The sequence below is a fragment of the Hylobates moloch genome, unplaced genomic scaffold (assembly GCF_009828535.3).
Source record: "Hylobates moloch isolate HMO894 unplaced genomic scaffold, HMol_V3 SCAFFOLD_8, whole genome shotgun sequence".
NCBI classification, from domain to species: domain Eukaryota; kingdom Metazoa; phylum Chordata; class Mammalia; order Primates; family Hylobatidae; genus Hylobates; species Hylobates moloch.
In genome coordinates, this window is record NW_026652283.1 from 51,478,662 (window position 1) to 51,492,873 (window position 14,212).

Here is a 14,212-nt window from a genome sequence, read left to right on the forward strand (position 1 = left end):
ACTGAATGACGGCAGTCAGTCCAATCTATCCCATTTGTCCAGGCCATAAGCCAGGTGGCCAAAATCTACCCCACAGAATCTGAGTGAAGTTGATGAGATGGGAGTAAAGAAGTGTTCACAGGTGTTTTGCATGGAAGATACATGACCTGGAGCCAACCACTGCTGTTTCCAGCAGACCTCCCAGTAAGTTTACAGGGAATGACAAATCATGATCAGAGTCATGGGGGATGGCAGACCCAGCAGTCAGCTAAACTTAATGTGATAACAACAATTTGGAGGAGCTGCACCAGAGTGTTTTCTTTATGAGGAAGGCTTCAAGGGTGATTCTGAAAGAAAATGAACATTAATGTCTTTCCCTTCTCTAAACCTCCTGGGGTCTAAGGTGGTCCCTCCACCAAGTGTCAGGATTGCCGCTCTCTGTCCATTGCTACAAAATCAGTATGTCCCATTCCAGCAGCTATAACTTCACCTTTTTCCCAATCATCTTTTACTCACAACACCCAGACCTTTCATCTGGAAATGTCAGGTGCAAGAGGGTCAAGGGAATTTGCATAAAACCTACAGAAACCCATTATGGTCCCCACTGTCTACCATACAGAAACTCAGCAAGCAGTATACTCAACCAAATAGTCACTAACCTGATGACCTAGAATAATATCAATTCAGCAAGAGAATCCAGGTAACTGAACAAGAATTAAGTCTGAATTCCTGAAGCCATCTTTTGGCCTAGCTGCCACATAGAAGATAGATACCAACCAGGCTGGCCTTGGGTTGTTACTAGGGGGTAAAAAGAAACATCATGCCTAAAATTGGTCAGGGTGGAATCCTGAATTCTCAAAATAGGGCTATATAGCCTCCTACCCCTTCCATTCTGATCATTACTCAGGAGTGATCAAGATGAGATAATCCTTTTCTGGGGACAGCTACCATCAGTGGCAAAACTGGCTTTCTAAGCAAGGTGTGTGGATCAAAAGGAAGTGAAGGATGTAGAATCAGAAATTGTTGAGTCAATTTTTGAAGAAGCTGTTCCAATATTCAATGTTTATCCACATACCAGATGCCTATGAACGGCAGGGAGCATGGAAGCATCAAATACCTTGACAATCAGTTCATTGCTGAGTGGCTTGTACGATAAAAGGTACGCTATTGTTAGACTGCAAACAGTCCAGAAAGCCAAAAGCATAACACAGATTGGTTTCTAGGGTCACGATGGTGTGGCCAGAGCCAGCTGATTGGACTAGAACAGCAACATCAAAACCATAAAAAAAATGGCAACAGGAGTGAGGCACCACTGATAGGAAGTTGGCTGTAATAGGGAGGTCAAAGGTCCAATGTATTCAATCTGCCAGGGGCAAGCAGGAGCCACATCCCATGCCACTGGCTTCTCTCATCATGTGACAAACGGTTAAACTTTTAGCAGGAGGCGCAAGTCTGGCATGTAATGGTACCCTCTGTGTCACAGTCCTTTGCTTTGTGTCCAGTTTATGATAGTTGATATTCATCATATCCAATATAATGAATATGGCTCTGGGCAGTGTACACTCAATCAGAAGCTTGATTCCAGTGGGCTTCATCAGAAGAGAGGCCCTTACTAAGGGCATCTAGATGAGTGATCCAGATGGTTTGATCAGCAAGTATAATTTGTTTTCATAGTTCACAGCTTTAACAAGCGCTATCTTTAACTTGCCAGTCTATAGCTTTCCAAGTGGCAGACCAAAGAGCTAGGCCATTAGCAACAGGCAAAGGTCAGTAGAAATATAACAAGTTTCATCGAGAAGAGTACCAATCAGAGCTATAAGAAAAGCCTTGAGTTCTGTCCAGAGAACAGAGCAATCACATCCATTATCAGTCTGCATAGCTAGTACAGAGGTTGAACAGCCCTAGAAGTCAAGTAGACACAGTAAGCTTGCAGCTTGACTAAACCATCAGCAAACCAGGACCAGGTTTAGGGTGAAACCTCTATGAATTAATGACCCCACTGAGCCGACGGCTTTGCTTCAGACAGTAAAGTGGGAACTAAAGTTTCCTCCAGAGGAGGGGCTGAGCCACAAGACATTATGCACTCCATCTCTTAGGCAAAGCAAAATTCTAACAACTTTCTTTTCTGCCCACGTAACTTACAAATTTGCCTCCCTTCACACTCAGTGTAGGTACACATACATCTGTAACTCTTGTCTGAAAGGGAACAGAAGCTTTTGCACAATCAGTACAAATCTCCCTAGTTGTTACACTGGGGAGGATTTGCGGGTGACCTCCAGATTGGTGAAAAATATCCTCCCCACCCAAAGGAGAGTTGGCAACAACCAGAGGAATGTTCAGGCACCTGTCTTCGAACCTACATCCTGGAACTCAGTCTGTAACTACTTCCCCAATATCTCATCATTAACAGGCAATAAAGTAGAGAACCACTTAATTTGGGCAACATGTTTCTACCAAGGACTTCCCTCAAATTGTTAACCAACCTATGAAGACACTCTCATCTTTCTTCTTCCAGAATGTCATGTGTCTGTCAACATCCATCCTTGCTGCCAAAACTTAAAAACTAAAGGATCTGAGTTTTATCCTGCTAGCAAGCTAACAACTTAGCCTGCCAGTTTCGTGGATGCTGGCAGAAGACATTGACTCCCAGGTCAGAGACAGTGAACTTTGATTCACAGCAATATTAGTAGTCAAAGTATCAGCATGTTCCTGTGCTGGTTCTCCAGTCCCATTTCCTATAGGGCAACACAAAATAGACCAAGTGATACCTGCACATGCAGTGGAATGCAATACAGAAGAGGAACTCACAGCCTAAAGAACCCAAATCTTTTAGAGTGGAAAGTATGCCTACCTCCCTTCACCCAAGAGGGAGACATTATCTCTATCTTTCAAGGCTGTTCAGAATACAAAAATCTTTGGAAAGATAGAAACAAAGGCATTCAGTGCCTCTGCTGAGAAGATATACAGAAACCATGCATGGAGAACCATATCACTATATCCCAATAAAAGATCACTGTAAAGATTAGATGTTAAGAGCCTAGCATAGTACCTGACATATACAAAGTAACCAAAAGCTAGAAGTTACCGTTATTACTCTTTCCCTATTAAAGAAAGGATACATCTAAAATTGATTTTAAAAAACAAATTCAACCACTACTTTTCCTTAGGGAAAAAGAGGATGGGAAGGGCAAAAGAGAAGAAGCTTTCCTCTCACTAACACTCTTCTATTATAGCTCAATCATTAAAGAATCCAGGGAGCCAGGATGAACTGCAAAGAGAAAAACTAGGTGACTCAAACCCCACCTGAAAGCCATTAAGGTGCACATAACCTGAAAACTCTTCCTTCTTCTTTTACCACAACCTGACATCTCATTCTTCCTATCTCTATTATTCCCCCATAACCACAAGTAAATATAAAGCCAGGTGTAATTATTCTGTTAATTTTACCAGACTGCTTTTTGAAATTATCTCAAACTCACCTTAAAGTCAATGACTAGTGATTTAACATGGTGAACAATTTTGACTTGAAAATAAAATGTATGCCTTAAAAACCAATTGAGAGTGAAATTATAATCAGGAAGAGTGAATAAAACAGCAAATTCGGCAGCAGCATTCAAATTTTACAAAGTTCTTGGCCTCAAGACCTATATTTTATCACCTCATTGAGCCCCTCAATAAAAGCTAAACAAGAGCAGAAGTGTTTTGTACTTCTCTATATATGTGTCACTTTAAAGTTATAACCCTCAATTTAGTCAAATCTTTATTTTCCCAATGACAGATTTTATTATTCAAAATCATGTCAATGATATCAAAAATACATTAAAAATTACAATTCTATTCCATTTGTACCATAACAGCCTAAACTAAGAATATTCCTTCAGTAAATAGTCACTGAGCACCTTTTACTAGATACTGTAGGAACAGATGGTTAAGATCCAGACAGTTGTTCCCCCATAGAGCTGACAGTAGGAGAAAGAAACATGTAAATTGATCACTGACAATCTAACATAAGACTCAAAAGAAGAGAAATGTACAAAATACAAAAGAAACTATTAACCCTAACTGGCTACAAGGTATGAATGTTACAAGCAAAAGGTAGGAGGTGGTTTTTGAAGGAGAAATAGAAACTTTCCAAAGGAATATGAAAAGTAAGGATCCAAAAACGTGGAGTCATGAAACAGCCTAAGCATCAAGCATCAGTATACTGAAATATACTCTTAGTCCATTCTTGTGTTGCTATAAAAAAAATCGGAGGCTGGGTAATTTATACAGAAAAGAGGTTTGTTGGCTCATGGTTCTCAAGCTATACAGAAAGCATGGTGCCAGCATCCGCTAGCTTCTCGTGAGGGCCTCGAGGAGCTTACAATCATGGTGTAAGGCAAAGTGGGAGACGGCCTCTCACAGTCAACCTGGACTATCATATGGCGAGAGAGGGAGCCAGAGAGAGAGATCTCAGACTCTTATTTCTTTTTCTTTTTCTTTCTTTTTTTTTTTTTGAGGCAGAATCTTGCTCTGTCGCCCAGGCTGGAGCGCAGTGGCGCAATTTCAGCTCACTGCAACCTCTGCCTCCCACGTTCAAGCGATTCTCATGCCTCAGTCTCCCAAGTAGCTGGGACTACAGGTGCACACCACCATGCCCAGCTGTATTTTTAGTAGAGATGGGGTTTCGCCATGTTTGCCAGGCTGGTCTCAAACTCCTGACCTCAAGTGATCCACCAGCCTTGGCCTCCAGAAGTGCTGAGATTACAGGTGTGAGACACCACACTCGGCTCCAGACTCTTCAACAATCAGATCTCACGTGAACTAACTGAGCAAGAATTCACTCATCACCAAGGGGATGGTGCTAAGCCATTTATGAGGGATCCACCCCCATGATCCAATACCTACCTCTAGGACCCACCTCCAACTTTGGAGGTCACATTTCAATATAAGATTTGGAAGGGACAAACATCCAAACCATATCATAAAACCGTTTTGCTAAGTCACAGAAATGGAACAGTACTTAAGATCACAAAATCAAAGAATCACAGGAATGGATGGAATTTCAAAAGTCACCTAGCTCAGCAATTCTCAAGTGTAGTCCTTGGATCAGAAGCATCGGCATAACCAGGAAACCTGGTAAAAAATGCAAATTTGCAGACCCTACACCAGACCCACTGAGTCAGAAACTCTGAGGTGGGGGTCCAGCAACCTGTGATTTAACAAGCCCTCCAAATTATTCTGATGCAAACTAAAGTTTCAGAACCATTGGTTTAAATCAGGATTCTCCAATACTGTCAATATTTTGAGACAGAAAATTCTTTACTATCGGGGGATGCCTGTGCATTACAGAATGTGTAGCAGCATCCTTTGCTTCTGTGCACTAAATGCCAGTAGCAGCCCAAAGCTGTGACAACCAAAGTGTTTCCAGACATTGCCCAATGTCCCCTGGGGGACAGAAATCACCCTTGGTTGAAAACCACCGATCTAGATCAAGGATCAGCAAACTCTCCTAAAAGGAGCAGGGTAAATATTTTAGGCTTTGCAGGACATGCAGTCAACAACTCAACTCTGCTATTAAGGACAAAAATAACCAGAGACAACATGTAAACATACGTGCACGACTATATTCCAGTAAGACTTTATCTACAAAAAAAGGTGGTGGTTTGGCCCTCAGGCTGTAATCTTCTGACCCCTAATCTAGGTCAGTTATCTGAATTACAATTGATTGTCCTCAGTCCCATGGCTGCCAAGTGATTCTCTGGATTCTATTTGGCCTGACCTAATCCAGTCTTCTGCTTACAAGTACATATGGCTCTACACAGATCACCATTCCTTTTTTTTTAGAGACAGGGTCTCTCTGTCACCCACCCAGGCTGGTGTGCAGTGGTCCAATCATATCCTCTTACCTCAGCCTCCTGAGTAGCTAGGACTACAGGCACATGCTACCACACCCAGCTAATTTTAAAAAAAATTTTTTTTTTGGTAGAGACAAGATCTTGTTATGTTGCCCAAGCTGATCTCAAACTCCTGGCCTCAAGTGATCCCCCTGCCTCTTCTTCTCAAAGTGCTGGGAATACAGGTGGGAGCCACCACACCTGTCCCAGATCACCATTTTATAGACCAAATAAATGAAGCCCATAAAGGGCAAATGACTTTCTCAAAGAACCACAGCTAAGAAAACCTAAAACAAAACAAAAAAACAACAGCTACAGCCAGTCTACCTAAGTACAATGCTCTAACAACTGCCCCTTATGGAGGTGTAAACACATATTGCCAACTAGCAGGCATTCAAACACTCCAGCCCTCTGAATTTACTAAAACCTAGAAAAGTACTGATTTCATGGGGGGAGGGGAGAAATAACTTTACCTTAAATGCCCAGACAGTAAATATTTTAGGCTTGTAAGGCCATTAAAATCTCTGTCTCAACTACTCATCTCTGTCACTCTAGCAAGAAAACCACCACAGATAAAGGTAAATGAACAGGTATTGCTGTGTTGCAATAAATCCTTATTTATAAAAACAGGCAGCTGGCCTGCAAGATACAGTTTGCTGACCCCTGATCTACAAGGTCCATAAAACCAGTCAGGCAAACAACAGGCATCAATTCTATCATGCTCAGCTAATCTAGAGACACTATGTGCATTCCAAGGCTTCTGAACACCTGTGAACACAGAAGCATGGCACTAAATGGTAAACAAGGAATAGACAAAGTGCCACCTTTCTCTTCCTTCCTTCCTTCCTGAAGGTCCACTACATGATAGCCAGGCACTGTTAATTTATTTTATATGTAAGCTTCCTCATTTGGAGAAATTTCTAAAGAGCAGGTTTTGTTTTCTTCAAGAACTCCAAGCTGACAAATCAGCTAGAAAATGAACACTCTTATATGCACCTGGATAAAATATTTGTTTCAGCCAGGCAAAGTGGCTCATGCCTGAAATCCCAGCACTTTGGGAGGCCGAGGCGGGCGGATCACTTGAGGTCAGGAGTTCGAGACCAGCCTGGCCAACATGGTGAAACCCCATCTCTACTAAAAATATTTTAAAAGTTAGCTGGGTGTGGTGGCACACGCCTGTAATCCCAGCTACTCAGGAGGCTAAGGCAGGAAAACTGCTTGAACCTGGGAGATGGAGGTTGCACTGAGCCAAGATTACGCCACTGCACTCCAGCCTGGGTGGCCGAATGAGACCCTGTCTCACACAAACAAACAAACAAAAATTGTTTCAAACCAACCTATGACTTTATACAAGCCACTTCTCTTTTCTGGGTCTCAATTTCCACAAAGGGAAAACTGGTAAGCTTCAAACAGATGATCTCTGAAGTTCCCAACAGAGAACAAGTACTTACCTTAAAACTGTCAAAAATAACAGCTAAAATTTATTGAACACTTTCTATGTCAGACACCTTTTCTAATCACTTTACATGTGCTAACATATTTTTCATATGGGGAAACTGAGGCCGAGGGGTGTGAAGTGATTGGTCAAAGATCACCAGAAGAGTCAGTGGTAGGGCTGTGATTTAAACACAAGTGGTCTGAATCCAAAGTCCACGTCCTTAACCACCAACCATTAAACTTTATTCTACATGCAAAAACCTTATTTTCCCAATGACCTACAACCCAAATACTAAAACAACATGATTTGTCTCTCTAATAAATAAAGAGGACAGAGGAGAAAGGAAAGAAAGGACAGGTAACAAGATTACTTGCTCCCAGGAATGAAATATGATGTTCCATGGATACTTAGTTTGGTCCCTAATCCGCAACATCACAAAAGATATCTGTTTGGATCAATACCATTTCTGCTCACAGTCTAGCATTGTCTTTTGTAGACGATATTTCTTTGTGTCAAACTAAAAAAGAGAGAAGTGGGATTCACAACTCTATTTAGAAAGAGAAAATGTTATAAATGTACAGAAACTACGTATGTGTCACTCAACATAAGTGACTTATCAGTATGCAACAGAAAAGTCCATACTTCAAAGAGGAGCTCATATGCAAAGGAAAGTTTCAAAGACCCATGGTGATAACCCAATATAAGAAAATTTGGCCAGACGCAGTGGCTCACAGCGCCTGTAATCCCAGCACTTTGGGAAGCCACGGTGGATGGATCACCTGAGGTCAGGAGTTTGGGACCAGCCTGGCCAAGATGGCGAAACCCCATCTCTACTAAAAGTACAAAAATTAGCCGGGCGTAGTTGGTTCTCATCTGTAATCCCATCTACTTGGGAGGCTGAGGGAAGAGAATCGCTTGAACCCAGGAGGCGGAGGTTGCAGTGAGCCAAGATCACGCCACTGCACTCCAGCCTGGGCAACAAAAGCGAAACTCTGTCTCAAAAAAAAAAAAAAAAAAAGAAAGAAAATTCATCAAGCAATTCAGGCAGCAAAAAGTATTACTAGCTGGAAAGACTAGGGGTGAAAAACAAAAGCACATTTGTGTGTTACAGAAAACATAACTGAAAATAACATCAAATCAATGCCAAATTAGAGAAGAAATGAAGGGACTCTTAATCTATGACCAATGGAACTAAATTCAGAAAGAATACTTTTTTTTTTTTTGAAACGGAGTCTCGCTCTGTCGCCCAGGCTGGAGTGCAGTGGCGCGATCTCGGCTCACTGCAAGCTCCGCCTCTCAGGTTTACGCCATTCTCCTGCCTCAGCCTCCCAAGTAGCTGGGACTCCAGGTGCCCACCACCATGCCCAGCTAATTTTTTGTTTTTTAGTAGAGACAGGGCTTCACCATGTTAACCAGGATGGTCTCGATCTCCTGACCTCATGACCCACCTGCCTCAGCCTCCCAAAGGCCACCGCGCCAGGCCAAGAATACTTTTTTAGCAAGGCAGATAAGGGCTTCTCAGAAAGTCTAAAACAAAGTATTACTACTAGTGATAGTTGTTCTTTTTCTTTTTTCACTTGAGTACAGCTATGATGTCTGCCTCTGTATTAACAGCACCAGAGAAACATAAATAGAAAAACAGGTAACACCAGGCCAGGTGTGGTGGCTCATGCCTATAATCTCAGCACTCTGGAGGCCGAGGTAGAAGGATCACTTAAGGCCAGCAGTTCAACACCAGCCTGGAAAACGTAACAAGACCCTGTTTCTTAAAAAAAAAAAAAAAAAAAAAAAATTGGATTTTTTTTTTTTTTTTTTTTTTTTTTTTTTTTTTGAGAGAGTCTTAACTCTGTCACCCAGGCTGGAGTGAAGTGAAATGATCTTGGCTCACTGAAACCTCCACCTCCCAGGTTCAAGTGATTATCCTGCCTCAGCCTCCCATAGCTGGATTTACAGACACCAGCCACCATGCCCGGCTAATTTGTGTGTGTGTTTTTAGTAGAGATGGGGTTCCACCATCTTGGCCAGGCTGGTCTTGAACTCCTGACCTCAAGTGATCCGCCTGCCTCGGCCTCCCAAGGTGCTGAAATTACAGGTGTGAGCCACCATGCCCGGCTTAAACATTTGTTTTTAATTAGCCAGGCTTGGTGGCACACATCTGTAGTCCCACCTACTCAGGAAGCTGAGGTGAGAGGATCACTTGAGCCCAGAAGTTCAAAGGGGCAGTGATCACTCCATTGCACTCCAGCCTGGGTAACAGAGTGAGACCCTGTCTCGCCAAAAAGAAAGAGGTTAAGGAGGAGAAGACTCTAGACCAAAAGAAGTAACTGATATTATTGAAATTATTTGATAGCAATCACAATTATTTGGATAACTATTTTCACATATGTAAGCAAACCAAATAGGGTCTCAAAAGTTTGAGACCAAATGATTCATGTTCTCTACTTCGACCTAAAAAAAAGTTAAAGAATTCTACAATTACAAAAAGAACAGTTATTCTATAGTTACAAAAAGATTTGAAACTTTCACCTGAATGCATCTCTTTGTTACAAAACCACTAAGGGAGGTAGGGGGAACTTCATGATTCATCAATGCTGCCTGCTTTTTTAAACCCAGGAAATTCCTTTACACCCCCTCCTGGCTCTAGCCAGCAAGAACTGTAGGTGTACTACTCTAGTCATTCCTTTATCGGTAACATACTATGTTAACACTATGTACATGTAAAACTGATTTTTGGTCAAATATTCCAAATTGTAAATTCATTTGCTCAGATCTGATTTTTAAAATAATTTATTTTAAAATTATTTAAAAATGTCAGGATGCTGACATTCTCTCCATTCAAAATTTTGGTGGTGCAGCCACTATAGAAAACAATATGACAGTTCCTCAAAAAAATTAAAAATAGAATGACTATGTGATCCAGCAATTTAACTTCTGGGTATGTATGCAAAAGAATTGAAAGCAGAAGCTGGAACATATATTTGAACACCAATGTTTATAGCAGCATGGTTCACAATAGCTACAAGGTAGAAACAACCTAAATGTCCATGGAAGGTGAAAGAATAAACAAAATATGGTATATACATAAAATGGAACATTATTTAGCCTTTAAAAGATATAAAATCCTGACACATGCTAACATGTATGAATCTTGGGCACATGACACTAAGTGAAATAAGCCAGTCACAAAAAAGGGAAAACACTGTATGTTCCACTTATATGAGGTACCTATTAATAGAAGAGTCGAATTCAGAGATAGAAAGTAGGATGGTGGTTGCCAGGGGCTGAGGAGAGAGGGATACAAGGACTTATTGTTAAATAAGTACGGTAACAGATTTGCAAGATGAAAAGCTTTCTGGAGATGGATGGCGATGATAGTAGCAAAGCAAAATGAATGTACTTAATGCCGCTGAACTGGCATTAAGACTTTAAAATGGCTAAAATGGTAAATTTTATAAGGATTGTACCACAATTTTTTTTTTCATTAACAGATTGGGAGAGGATTTTCTTAGAGGACAATTTGGGGTAATATTTGCTTTGTAATAAATTCACCCATCTATAATATTCCAAATCTATCCCATTAAGTCTGAGCTGTAATCTTCCACCCACTACTTATCACCACTTCACTGATTTCAACAGAATTCTTTTCTCTATTGACTTGAAATAGTCAAAAAAAAAAAATACAAAAAATCCTTCTCAAAGGTTTTTCCACATTTGGACACAGTATCTAGCAATGATCAAAATGTGATTTATTTTCAAATTCTGATCAAATTTAGAAATTATGTCTTTTCTACAAAGACAATACTAAGCTCTCAAACTAATACTGAGTCTCACAATCATATGATATAAACATGTAATTTTACCATATTCACTTTTGGTGAGGAAACTAATTTGCCCAGTTACAGAAGAAACCAGTGTCATCCAAGTAACCATATGCCAAGTCTTAAGCTGCAATCCTTAAATTAAATGACTTGAGGCCGGGTGCGGTGGCTCATGCCTGTAATCCCAGCACTTTTGGAGGCCGAGGCGGGTGGATCACCTGAGGTCGGGAGTTCGAGACCAGCCTAACCAACATGGAGAAACCCCGTCCCTACTAAAAATACAAAATTAGCTGGACATGGTGGTGCATGCCTGTAATCCCAGCTACTCAGGAGGCTGAGGCAGGAGAATCAGTTGAACCCGAGAGGCGGAGGTTGCGGTGAGGCGAGATCGTGCCATTGCACTCCAGCCTGGGCAACAAGAGTGAAACTCCATCTCAGAAAAAATAAATAAGTAAACAAATAAATTACCTGGTTTTCTTATAACTGAATAAATGCTTACTTTTAAGTTAATCCTATAAAAATTGAGATAATATAAAAAACAGGAAGAATAATCACTTTTTACTAAGACCATCATTTGTAAGAAAACTCCAGGTTCCTAAACACACAAATGGCTAATGTGTTTAAGGTATGTAGTTTTCCAAATAATTTTTTCTTCTATCAATAACATTCTTTTACCTATTTGACAATATAAAATTAACATTATTAGGCAAACAACTGTTCACTGCAGATGCCATTCTATTTTTCCCATTTTTAAACATTTGTGTATAGCATTACCATTGGTCTGAAGAGAAAAACTTATTCCCATCTTCTTAATGTGATCGAAATTTTCATTTTCATTTCCAAACCAAAATCCCTGGAAAATCTTGCTTTGCCTGAGTACGAGAAGCCTAAATTTCCTGTCCTTTAGCCAATATAAGGTTAACAGTTAAGCATAATAATTGTCACACACAAAAAATAGAAAGCAGATGCAAGTTATTAGAGATAAAAAGGTAAAATCAAAACAAAGTTATAATTACCTTATAAAGTTTTTAATGAGGGAAATCAGAAGACAATTTTGTAACATGGCAAAACTACACCTAGAAATATAGAGTCCTTTTTCAAACAGTGCATTCCACATTAGATAAAACATTGAACTGGAGAACAAAAACAAAACAAAAAGACAATGATGAAAAACTTAGGCAGGGCTGGGTGTGGGAGCTTACATCTGTATTCCCAACACTTTCGGAGCCTGAGGCGGGTAGATCACTTGAGCCCCAGAGTTCAAGACCAGCCTGGGCAACATGGCGAGGCCCATCTCTAAAAAATTTAATTAATTAATTAATTGAAAAATGTTTTAAAATGTAGGCAGGCAAAAAGCCTCAGGCCAATCCTAAACCTACAAAACATCAAAATCTTATGGTCAACTTTTATTATAACGACACTCCTTTATTCGTTTGGAGGTTATGGTTTAATCAAAGTGTAGAAATACGCATATTCCTAATACCTGTATATCAGATTCTACTAGGTAACCAAAACAGCAAACTCTGAAAATGGTTATTTGAACGTTAATTTGTAAAAATAAGGGCCAGGAGCAGTGGCTCATGCCTGTAATCCCAGCACTTTGGGAGGCCGAGGAGGGCGGATCACAAGGTCAGGAGATCGAGACCATCCCGTCTAACATGGTGAAAGCCTGTCTCTACTAAAAATACAAAAAAATTAGCCAGGCGTGGTGGCCGGCGCCTGTAGTCCCAGCTACTCGGGAGGCTGAGGCAGGAGAATGGCATAAACCCGGGAGGCGGAGCTTGCAGTGAGCCGAGATCGCGCCACTGCACTCCAGCCTGGGCAACAGAGCAAGACTCTGTCTCAAAAAAAAATTAATTAATTAATTTTTTAAAAAAATAAGGAACTTAATAGAACAGAGAGAGAAAAGCCCAACAAAATTTCAGTAAGGAAAAATACTGCCTACTAAGCTAGTGTTAGAACCTGTGCAATGATGAGTGTTAAAAAAGAGGGAAAAGTCTGCCTATACTTCACAGTAGCTTCTAAGTTGATGTCAAAATGGCTAAAAATATCTCACTAAAATAATTTCTTCACCAAACATCAAAAGGCAAAGGTAGCGCTCACAGGATATTAGTGCAAGCTCCAAGTCTTTCACAATGCATACAGTTCTACTTTCAAAGGGCCTCCCTAAGATACTTACATGTCAGTGGCACTACAGCTGGGTTTATTAAGAGAACAGCCTTTACTTATCCTTTAAAGTATTCCTGGAGAAAGGACACCAACCAAGCAATTCAACTCTGTAGGGGAGGGGAATCCGCAAATATGAATAGGTAATTTATTAAGCTTGTGAATTCATTGCAGAGATACTCTGGAATATATAGTCTTATCTGTCTCCTCGTTATCTTCTTACCCTCCAAAGATTCCAATTAGGCAAAGTCTCAAATGTTTACTCCTCTTTGAAAAGGACCTCAGTACCCCATTGCCATTGCCCTCGCCATCTCATCATTCTGCTTTTTTACTCTTCCCTTAATACAATATAAATACACCACGCCCATAACACCACACGCTCCACGCTGACACTCCATACATCTCTCCCCATAGAACAACCCAAAACATCCCATACTTAATGGTCCAACACCAACTAAAACAAAAACTCTACACGTCCCCCCATATAATACATGAAACACTACACATTCCACACACATAATAACCCAAAAGTCATACCTCATTCAACCCGTACTTAACACATTCTACACACTCATGATAGCATATAAATTATACTCTTCTCCATAACTCTCTACACACACACACACGCCACGCACCGTATAAAAGCCTAAACGACACACCACTGCAGCGTTCAAACGCTGGGAAGAAGACTCCCTTGTGGCACCGGAAACCCAAGAGGTTGGAAGTGGGAGGGGAAGAGGGCCAGATACTTCACCTGAAAATCCGCCAGGATCATCTCCCGGTCCATGTTGGACGCCATGGCGGCCGCCGAGTTCCGCGGCTCCGGGAGCGAAGCGCGCACCTGGGAAGCAGACGGCACCTCCTGCGACCGTCGCCGCCGCCGCCGCCGCCGCCGGGCGCCGAGGGGCTGGCGGGCGAGCCGGCGGGCGGGCCGG

The 14,212-nt window shown here is 41.2% G+C and overlaps 1 protein-coding gene across 3 annotated transcripts in view; it reads right to left on the minus strand.

Moving 5' to 3' along the window:
* Nucleotides 1-14,212, minus strand: part of FAF1 (Fas associated factor 1) — a 523,525-nt gene extending 509,313 nt beyond the window's left edge. For all 3 annotated transcript variants that reach the window (XR_009214639.1, XR_009214638.1, XM_032160807.2), the window contains exon 1: nt 14,032-14,212. Coding sequence is in view for 1 of the 3 variants with exons in the window: in XM_032160807.2 (XP_032016698.1) it covers nt 14,032-14,076 (45 nt within the window). In the remaining 2 variants the exon portion in view is untranslated. The remainder of the gene's footprint in view (nt 1-14,031) is intronic.